This window comes from Lactuca saligna, chromosome 4 (genome assembly GCF_052625555.1).
Source record: "Lactuca saligna cultivar CGN05327 chromosome 4, ASM5262555v1, whole genome shotgun sequence".
Classification (NCBI taxonomy): domain Eukaryota; kingdom Viridiplantae; phylum Streptophyta; class Magnoliopsida; order Asterales; family Asteraceae; genus Lactuca; species Lactuca saligna.
In genome coordinates, this window is record NC_136420.1 from 48,190,170 (window position 1) to 48,202,084 (window position 11,915).

The following is an 11,915-nucleotide window of genomic DNA, read 5'->3' on the forward strand; positions in this document are numbered from 1 at the left end:
CACTAAAGATAAAAACAAAATAGAAGTTGAGGAGGATGAAAGATTAGATGGTGACCGGTGGGATTCAGATTAAATTTCTCAAATATTGTTTCAGGTTTACGATGTAGAGAGATATAGATATATATGGTCTACTAATTTTTAAAAAAATATAAAAAATAAATACATAAATAAGAAAATTAATAAAAAAAATAAATTAATAAGGACACAATATTCTTTTTAGGTAAGATAGGGATAAGCACGCAACAAAGTAAACAGTAGGGATTATCCAAGTTAAAAAAAATAAGTTAGAGACCAAACATACAAATCCCCCCAACCTGTAGGGACCATTTGTGTAATTTGCTCTTACTTTTCGTTGTTCATATTTGGATAACTATTTTTTTTACACATTTAAGTAATAAACTTGTTGGAAGTGTTCACATATGATGATTATGACCTGCTATAGCATGTCATACAAGCAGATTATAATTGTCATATGTGAACACTTGTAATAAGTACGTTACTTAGATGTGTACAAAAAACATAGTTTTCCAGATGTGAACAACTCAAAAGTTAATTACTTTAATAAATAATATTCCTAATTTTCTGAAGGAACAATTTTAATGTTCTTTAAATGTTCTTAATTTTAATATTCATAAAATTACATAGTAATAATTGAATTTTTAAGATTTTTATAACCTAGTAATAATAATAGAATATCCATCTCAAGGCCAAAACAAATATTAATGACTAAAATGTTACGTGGGATGCCACAACTTTTTATGACCGGTAATTACAAGTCAATTTTTTTAATAGGTAAAAATTGATTTTATGTCCATAAAATACAAAAAAGAAAAAAAAAAAAAAAACATGAAGACTATTTATTGGTTGGGCTAGCTACAATAACATTAACCCCTCGTAAAGTATCCATTACCATTTTTTGGTTTTTTGTTTTGTTTTGTTTATTATTATTATTTTTTTGTTGTTTTTATTTGGTTTTTTTTATTTATTAGTATTATTATTTTTGGTCAGTTTTTGGTGGGTTGAGTTATTTATGATTTTACAAATAGATTTTTTTCTTCGATCTTTGATTGATCTTCTTAACATTATTCCTTCCTTCTCCCTTTAGATAATCGGCATCTTTTCATGTCCACGAGAAAAAAAATGTAGGATTGTTGCCTAGATCTTATAAAATCAAAAAGGTTTCGGGTGGAGTATAACCATTTATCCCATCAATGTTTTATGCATCCTGGTTTTCACTATTTCGTTTTTTTTTTTTTTTTTTTTTTTTTTTTTTTTTTTTTTTTGTACTTCCTGTCTTTTGCATTAGGTACTCACAAAAACTTTTCCTTATCTGTACATTTAAAAAAAAATCGATTTAAATTAAAGAAGCAAACCACCGGTTTAAGTTATAAAACCGGTCCAACTTTAAAGTTGAAATAATTGCTGGTGTAGTTATTGCATGGTGGCAATTAGAGATGATATTTCTCTATAAATAAAATAGAAGTCTCGAAGTACACACATCTACTCCAACCTTCTTCTCTTTCACAAAATTCATCAATGGCTACAACTCCAGGATTTCTCACTGACTGGCCTTGGAAACCACTTGGAAGTTTCAAGGTACAACCCTCCATATTTGGTTTTTGGGTTTGTTACAATTTGTTTATAACTATTAATCTTCAATAATAATATTATTTCGATGTTTAAATGGAATTTACTTTTTCCACTTTTGTTTGAAATATAACATTTAGAAAGTAGAAACGAGATTTCGAAAGAATATATAAAAACCATTAATTATATTCTATTTTAGAATTTCATAATGTAAGTTATCCAAGTTTAATATTTATCTTTATGTCATTTTGACATGCTATGACCTGTTATAACAAGTTAAAGTGGTTATAATAGATTTTTTCTCCAAATTTAATTGCTTTAATGGAATATATTGTCAAAATTTAGGGTAAAAGTTTCAACTAAAACTCTTAAATTTGACAAAAAAAACATAATATTGTGACATCTTGCAGTTGGTCGAGCAGGTTGGCAAATCAAAAGTGAACATAGTAAAAATATAAACTTAGATGGCTTTTCTTAACATCAAGTTTAAACTATAAAAATAGATAATATATTATGATTTATTATTTGTCCAAGAAACTAAGGCAACTCTCTTCAACTATTCAAAAAGTTTTGCCAACTATTTTTCTGGAAAGCTTGTTTCTTATTCACAAGTTTATATATTTTTTTTTTCAACTAAATCACAATAATTATGGAATTACAAATAAAATATTAAATGTTCAATTTGATGGACAGAAGTATACCAACTTTTTTTTTGAACAGCAGAAAGTATCATAAAAACTAAAAAAATGCCAGTGGGAAGCAGTGGGAAGCTGGACAAAGTACAACACTGTCCATATTACAAGAAAACAAAATGCCAACAGAACTAAAAACGTTAAATAAGAAAATGAGATAACACCAAAAGGTTAAAATTTTGAAGAGCATTAAATTAGACGACTAAGACGAGCATCAAAACTTTGAAGCTAAAATTTAGAATAGCATCCCAGAAGTACCTCTAACTTCTGGGGAACACTTTCTTGTTTTTTCGTTAATATTTACATACAAAGGTAAGTATGTTTAAAATGACGTATTTATTTTTATGTTACAAAATAATAATTACATTTAATTGATAAACAAAAAACATTAATTTTATGTGAAAGCAAGAAATTTTGATTACTTTGTTTGAAGTTAAAACATAGTTTCATATTTTCGTTAACATATTAATGGCTCCAATATTTACGAGCTTGCTAAACTATCTCTCATCTCTCATGCATACTGGATGATGCTAAATGGATCCTTTTTGAATTAAGTAATATATGTGTTGGTCCCACATTATATTATATGTTGTGGGAATATATGTGTTGGGAAAATGGATGCATTTAAAATATCACTAGATATTTAATTTAGTTTATATTATTAATAATTTAAATAGGATATATATTATTTTCTTCGGCTCCAGATCTCTTTTCTATTTTCGTAATTGATGGTTATGGGTCAGTTATATATATATATATATATATATATATATATATATATATATATATATATATATATATATATATATATATATATATATATATATATATATATATATATATATCAGATGAGAAACAAATATACTAAGTATTATAATTTATATAATTTTTCAATAAAAAATTATAATCATATATATATATATATATATATATATATATATATATATATATATATATATATATATATATATATATATATATTATTTTGATGCCATAAATTTTTATAAGATATGAGGCGTAATTTAAAATACTTTTTTGGAAATCAAAATATATAAAACAACTAGAATAATGACAAAAATGACAAAACAATACCAAAAAAATTAATTTTAATTAATTTCTAACTTTTTTCCAAAAAAAAAAATAAAATATTAACAATATATTTAGAAAACAAAAAGATCTACGTTCAAATATTCCGAACATAAAGTTCTTCATGAATTTTTTCATAATAATTTTATGTGCAATAAATTTGTTCATGATACTTTTGTTTGAATAACTATATGTATAGTATATTTTATTAGAATATTCTAAAAGATTTTAAAAAGTCTTTACATACGAAAAATACGAGTAATATGCATGTAAAACATGATAATTTTCTGTTTATTTTGCATTTTAAAATATGTTTATTGATATTAAAAATGATTGACTATGAGTTTGTTTTAATGTCTAACATTTTTTTTATTTGAATCTAACAAAATATATATATATATATATATATATATATATATATATATATATATATATATATATATATATATATATATATATATATATATATATATATTGCCGACAAGAAAAAATGGCCACCATATATCCTTGAAGTTGGCTTTTCATTATGTTTATTTTAAAAGTGGCCCACCATCAATTGTTTGCAAGGATTGCAACAGTTGAAATAACAAACTGTTACAATTTGAAAGAATTGTAAACCCACTGTTGTGGGGTGGTCTTAGTTTTAACAATAATGAAGTATTTCAACTTAATATAATATCCAAAAAAACTTTACATTATATTGAAGAGATTTTGAAATAAAATAACTTATATAATAACTTTTTATGATTTTATTGTTAATGTCAGATTAATATATTTGGTAGAGATTTTGCCTTTTTAAGTTTAAATTTCGAGTTTTAATCTAAACATTAGTGAATTCTACTAACTTGATGATATTAATTTTTAACTAATAACCAACCGTGAAAAAAAACTCTCCCATTGTAATCTTCCAAGTTCAGTCTTATGTTGATTTATTTTCAGTCTAGGCAAGTTGTTTGTAGATATTCATGGGTACATATATGTGTTTTTTGTTTTTTATTCCCAAAAAATAATTCTTTTTTATTATGGCATAAATACATGTACATGTTAACAATGAGTTTTCTTTTTACTATTGAGCACTAGTCTAAATACTGGATACTGCCGGTTGGGAGAAATAACGTCAGATCAGCAAAATTTATGTGGGATAAAGTGTACATCATTTTTCAACTAGTTTTCCATAAGAAAGTGTGTAGCGATTCTAATCTTTTTATTGGTTTCTTATGGATTTTTCTCTTTTTTCACTTCACCGGTTACATAGTGTTTTTAGTTGTTCAGTCGACCGGTATCCAACATTTTGATTGTATCCGATCTGATCGGATCAAAGCAAACCAATTTCAATAAACCTAATTTTCAAACAAACAAATTTTAGATCGATTAAATCCTGATACACATTGGATAACCAAACAAGTTTGCATAAAATATATTTGGTATGGTATTGATATCAAATTCTTTTCTAAGGTACATGGTTAATTTGGGTAAAAAATAAAATTAGTATCGTATCATGTTCACCTGAAAAACATAGATACTAATTATATTTGTGTCCTTCTATTCCCATCAAGTATATTTGTTTAATTATACTCTTATACATATGACTATATATATTATGTGTGTGTGATCATTATATAATATTTTTTGTTCTAATTTTATTATTTTTGTTGGATGATGTCAAAGTATGTGGTATGGGCACCATGGGTGGTGAAGAGTACATATGATTTCATCACATCGGATGCAAAAGATAGAGATTATGGCCTTATGTTGATCTTTCCCTTCATGTTGTTCCGAATGCTCAACAATCAGTTTTGGATTTCACTCTCTCGTTACAAAACCGCCAAAGGCAAAAACAGAATTGTTAACAAGACCATTGAGTTTGACCAAGTCGACCGCGAAAGAGATTGGTATGTTCTCTCTCCCTCTCTCTCTCTCTCTTTCTCTTTTTTTATATATATATATATATATATATATATATATATATATATATATATATATATATATATATATATATATATATATATAAATTGTTAGAGAATACATCGTGAAGTTATGAGTTACACTTGTTACTATAAGTTTTTGATGAGTTCCCTAATGATTATACGAATGGATCGAAAAAAATGTACAAGTTACCAATTTGCCCTTCTAATGGCCTTAAGATTCTACGGATTCACGATGATATACACCATGTAGTATCGATAGGTTCTATGGTCAATCCTGCCTTTAAAATGCAATAAAAGTATAAAAACACTTATTCCTTAAGAAAACAAAAGCAATAAAGTAAAAATGCGAAAAATACCTTTTTAACATATATTCTGTGTTGCTACAAAAGCTTGGAGATAGGGTTAAGAGTGGAAAGCCAAATAAATTGTGAATTAATTAAAATTTCACTTTCTCTTGCAGGGATGATCAAATACTATTCAACGGGTTATTGTACTATATCGGATTTTATTCATTAGATGAATCCAAACAATTGCCTTTTTGGAGATTAGATGGAGTGATCATTGTAACTTTGCTACACATGGGAGTCGTAGAGTTTCTTTATTATTGGCTACACAGAGCACTCCACCACCATTACCTCTACAATCGCTATCATTCTCACCATCATTCTTCAATCGTCACCGAACCAATAACATGTAAATCATATCTCTACCATCTTCTTGCATTAGGGGCATTTTTGTCATTTTGCTCACAACTTTAGGAAAAATCTCACCAAAAATTTCTTAAATAATCACGGGTCCATCACATGCAAATCACTGCCTATTAATGTTGATGTCTCTCATTTGACTTGCAAAGTCATAAAATAAGTGTAGTTTCGTCATTTTACTTGCATTGGTACATAAACATAAAGATTTCCTTAATCATATATCCACCCTAATTTACTACACATGATTAATGCATCCTTGTTTGTTGTCAATGGTCCCCGGATGTAGAATTGTTTTCTTTTAGGTATCTTTATTCACTCACATTAAATTGCTTCATATTTAATGGTCGTAAAGTTTGAAAGAACACCTTAACATGCAAATGTCCAAGTATTAATGCATGAAATACAATTGCTAATACAAATTGGCTTCTTCACTGATGCAGCTGTGATTCATCCATTTGGTGAACACATTGCCTACTTTACGCTCTTTGCAATACCATTGATGACCGTGACCCTAACCAAGACCGGGTCCATTGTTGCATTCGCTGGCTATGTTACCTACATTGATGTGATGAACAACTTGGGCCATTGCAACTTTGAGCTAATCCCCAAAATAGCCTTCTCAATCTTCCCCCCTCTCAAATACCTCATGTACACCCCTACGTAAGTATATATATATGCTCTCATGTCCAAATATATTATGTTCAGAAATTATTTTTATTTATATAATAATCGAAATATATGGAATTGGTGACCTTATCATCACACATATGTGTGTTATCCATGTGGTCAAGTGGAGAGGAACATGCATAATGGCATGTACACAACTTGAAGATCTTTCTTAATTTAGTCGATTGTGATAACCAAGATTTCCTAGTACTGAAAATTAAACTTTTTCAGGAGATGTATTAAAACACCATTTTAATTATATTTTAAAAATTCTTAAATATCTATATATCTTTGCTTATACATAGTGGAATGTCAACTTCCTTAGGAGATCACGTCATAATAACTTGATAGGTAATTGCCTTATGTGGTCATTTCTTAATAAGGAATTGTTTTTATAACAAATAATAACAAATTAGTTGCTTTCGATTTTCTACTTTTATGGCTTGTGATATATGTGTCCCATTATATAAATAGAAATTAAATATTTTCGTACTTACCATCTTGTGAAAGAATAACAAATTTTTTAAAATATTATTAATTATATAAAAATGTGACCACTTATGATATGAAAAAAAAGTAAACAAAAATAGAAAGAACAAAAATAAAAAGAAACAATAGAAATATCATATTTTAATATTCTCATTTCCTTTCTTGTTTTCTTGAGACCCTGAAAGTCATTTTAGAATAATTTATAAAATAGTCCTTACAGTATTATTTAGTTTCTATTTAGTCCAACCTTTTAAATATTGACTTTGAATTCAAATTTGATGTTGTCAAATAATTTTCCATGAATTGTTAATGTTAAATATTAATGTTGAACAATTACATGTTGGTAAAACAACACATGGTAAAAGAGATGTGTCTTTCTTTAATTAATTCTTTTTACTTTTAAAAAAAATATATTTATTAATTATAAGGGTAAAGTCATTTAAATTCTAACAATTTGCATCTAATAAACGATAACTTTATTAATTTCAATCATTTAAGTTAACAATTATAATAGTGTTATTTGGCGTTTTATAACAAAAATGTGTTTCCCTTCCTTAATTTGTCCACCGGAGATCCAGGTTTAATTATATTCTCTTTTAAAAAAATTCACAGGTCACAATGAACAGGATATAGACAATCCACCCATTTTGACCCCATATTTCAATCTAGTATTTTCATAAATTTTCCCTAAATTTTAATTTTAGATATGAATTTGGTCTAAGACTTTTTATTTATTTTTACAAATCTAACAATTTTTTTGTACAGTTTTGGCTAAACTTTTATACTTCGTTATGAATTTCGTCTAAACTATTTATTTTTTATTTATCTAGTTTTTTATGTATAAAAATTATAAGTTTCTTATAATCCTTTTACTTTTAGTAAGTTTTTTACAACTATTTTTGCATATTTTTACAATTTTGTTTGCATATTTTGTTTGTTAATAAGACCACTTTTGTCTGTATAGGTATCATTCTTTGCATCATACTCAATTCAGAACCAATTATTCCCTTTTCATGCCATTCTACGACTATATCTATGGTACACTCGACAAATCTACAGACATATTGTACGAAAAATCACTTAAGCAGGAAGATGAGTCACCAAATGTGGTACATTTAACACACCTAACAACTCCAGAATCCATCTACCACATAAGGCTTGGGTTTGCGTCGGTTGCTTCTAAGCCATACACATCTCCCAAATGGTATTTGCTCATGCTATGGCCTGTCACGATGGCATCAATGCTAATTACTTGGATTTATGGCAAAACCTTCGTAGTTGAAAGAAATGTTTTTAAAAATCTCATAATGCAAACGTGGGCCATACCAAAATACAAGATACAAGTACGTAGATGTATTTTTCTTTTTTTTTAATATTTATTCTTTTCTTATTATATATATATTTTGAAAGTAAAATGCTCAACTTTCTTGGAATTTCTTTGTAGTATTTCATGGAATGGCACAGAGAGAGTATCAATGAATTGATTGAAAATGCGATACTAGAAGCCGACGGAAAAGGGGCCAAAGTTGTAACTCTAGGTCTACTCAATCAGGTTTTAATTGCTTTTATTTTTATATATTTGAACTTATATATTGTTTTTGAGATTCATATCTAATATAATCCTATGTATTAATGAGTTGTAAAGTGTGGACAATCACTTCGTGAACTTTATACAACACCTTATTGTTTTTTTTTTTTGGTGTTTTTCATAAATATATATGCAGTTTCAAACTATTTCTAAAAATTCGTTGCTTCTATTACATGGATTCGATGGAAAACTATTATGACAATCATCCAAAATATATATATGCTTCATCATATGTATTTTGGATGATCCTCATACTGAAGTTATATGTATTGATAATATTTATAGGCGGAGGAGTTGAATGGAAGCGGGGAGCTATTCATAAGGAGAAATCCGAAACTAAAAGTGAAGCTGGTGGATGGTAGTAGCCTAGCAGTTGCTGTGGTTCTCAATAGCATACCCAAAGGCACCACTCAAGTCGTTATTAGGGGCAACTTCAATAAGGTTGCTTATTCCCTTGCCTTAGCTCTATGCCACAAGGGTATTCAGGTAATTTCGCTTTTAATGTCATCAACTTTGTTTTTGGTTCAAGTAACTTTGTAGTGATCATGGATTAGTAACTGTTTTTGGGTTCGAATTACACATTTTTTTTTTCAATCTTGGGGCAATGTTAAAAAAACAGTATAGTGAGATTTTATTTTAGGTTCAATTTCAATTTTCTCCAAAAGATTATCTTAATGTTGATTCAACGTGTTGTAGGTTTCAATATCTCGATCACACAACTATCAACGGCTTAAATCAGAGCTTGAATTGTCCGGTGATCAAGATAAATTGATTACTTCGAGAAGTTGGTCACAAAAAGTAAGTTGTAATTATTGAGTTTTCAAGTATTTTTTGATTACTAGTAAATGAAATAATAATATTAGATTTGAATTTTGTAAAGATACTATCTTTTAATTACTAATAAATAAAATAATGATATGTAAATTTGAATTTGATAAAGGTGTGGTTGGTGGGAGATGGGCTAAGCAAAGAAGAAGAGTTAAAGGCATCAAAGGGAACCCTAATCATCCCTTACTCTCAATTCCCTCCAAAGAGAGTGAACAAAGATTGTTTTTATTATACTACCCCTGCCATGTTGACTCCCAAACATCTTGAGAATGTTGACTCTTGTGAGGTTAGAACAAAATATATATATATATATATATATATATATATATATATATATATATATATATATATATATATATATATATATATATATATATATATATATATATATATAAATTTATTTACAATTGATCTTGAAACCAGAATCATTAGCTTCTTTTTTTATATGGCTCATTATGATCACTAGTGAATCATATCTATAATTCAAACTAATGTGTATCCAACTTAATTGAAATTATAAAATCAAAATGTTGAAATTTTTTGTGGTCGACATCAACATCTTACAATTGTTCACCACAAGTTTGCAAAGACCTAAACACATGTTATTTTTTATTATTATTTTTTTATGTGTTTTTGTGTGATATTTTTAGCTTGTTTTTTCATTTTTTTTCATTTTTATTCTCACACTACAGATAGTATATATTATACTATCGTATAACTTCCTAACTTAAATGACCAAAAATTGAAAATATATTTTGATATATGTTCAAAAGAATTTTTTTTGTTAACCATCTCATGATACAATTGTAAATTTATTTATCTAAAAGGTATAATGATGCCCATCTATAATATTTAATAGTGTCCAATAAAAAAAATAATATAATCTCAAACAAAATTTCCAAATCAAGGGGGATCCATGAACACCCATTATCTCAATGTAAAATCGCCTTTGCTTATGCTACACCAAAACCTCTTCAAAGGGGTCATCGAGCTAAATGTAGTCTTTTGGATTTAGGTTATTATGGTAAACTGATATTTGATTTTTTTTTTTTTAATTTTTTTTTTCTGGACAGAATTGGTTGCCAAGAAGGGTGATGAGTGCATGGAGAATAGCTGGAATATTACATGGCTTAGAAGGATGGAATGTGAATGAATGTGGGAATGAGATGTTCAACATTGATAAAATTTGGCAAGCAAGTCTTCTACATGGCTTTACTCCTCTGACCACATCATTTAATTAAAACTTGGAACCTATCAGTTTGATGTTTTGAGGGTATAAATTTAAAGCTACTCTTATCTTTGTTAAACATATATACTGTCGTTGATAATATGTACTCCGGAATTTTTTATCCTCTAATATTAGTTTTATATATATGTTATGAATTTTTGTTAATTTTATGTTGAAAATACCTTTAGTATTTGACAAACTGAACTTTAAATGTTGAAGGATATGTTTTGTATAATATTGCTATTTGTGGGTAGAGTGTATAAATTGTATGCAGGTGATATAATTCGGGTTAATGCGCGGATCTTAGATGCTTTATGGGTCGGTCAAGTATCCGAAGTATTTAAGAGAAGAAGCTTAGTCATTTTGTATCAGTTGATCAGATCTAGATATTTTTCATCTTCTTTTCTCTCTCGGTATCTGTTAGGGTTTCTCTCATAGAAGTTCATAGTTTCATTAGATCTTGTTATTGGGTTTTCATCCGAGTGTGAGTGTTATTGTAGTGAGGTTTTTTGATGTAAGTTGATGTATAATCGAACTGGTTTATATTAAATAAACTGTTCAAGTTGGGAAGTTCGTGTGTTTGAGTTTTTATCATGGTATCAGAGCTCTCAGGCTCCGATTTGTTGTTGCAGACGCTCGATTGTGGTTTTCATCATCAGATCGTCAATCTAAGAACGGTACTTTTCTGATTCTTCTTGTGAAGATCATTTCTGTTCTTTATAGATTTTTTGTATGTTTTTTTTTTGTTCAAGATCCTGGTACTGCGAGAATGTTTTGATTCTTGCAGGTAACAAGTAAAGGTGAAACAAACGCTTGTGATATTAGCGCTTCGCTTCTGTTGATCTTCAAAGTTATCATAATCGATTAATCTCTACTCCGAAATAACTCTCTAGGGGTCGGATTTGATCACCGATAAACCCTAGTAGAGAACGGACTTAGAGAGTCGATTCTTCTTGGTTGCTTCCAACTCACTGTGAGGACTGTTTTGTTCCTTTTTTCTATATTGATTGGTAATATTGTTCTGGTTGGGAATCTGTGACTGTATTGTGCACACCATTGTCTGGTTCTTGCATTATATGTTTTCTTGTTTGTTCTTTGACACTGTACTGATTGTCTTGG

The 11,915-nt window shown here is 28.0% G+C and overlaps 1 protein-coding gene across 1 annotated transcript; it reads left to right on the plus strand.

The window, feature by feature from the left end:
* Positions 1–1,442: 1,442 nt before the first annotated feature.
* CER1 (Fatty acid hydroxylase superfamily) lies at positions 1,443–10,961 on the plus strand. Its single transcript, XM_078989952.1, has 10 exons — positions 1,443–1,596; positions 5,034–5,257; positions 5,754–5,986; positions 6,438–6,657; positions 8,117–8,495; positions 8,597–8,704; positions 9,026–9,226; positions 9,437–9,538; positions 9,681–9,854; positions 10,642–10,961. The coding sequence occupies exons 1-10, from the start codon at positions 1,537–1,539 to the stop codon at positions 10,807–10,809; spliced, it is 1,869 nt and encodes a 622-aa protein (XP_078846078.1). The 5' UTR covers positions 1,443–1,536; the 3' UTR covers positions 10,810–10,961.
* The last annotated feature ends 954 nt before the right edge of the window (positions 10,962–11,915 follow it).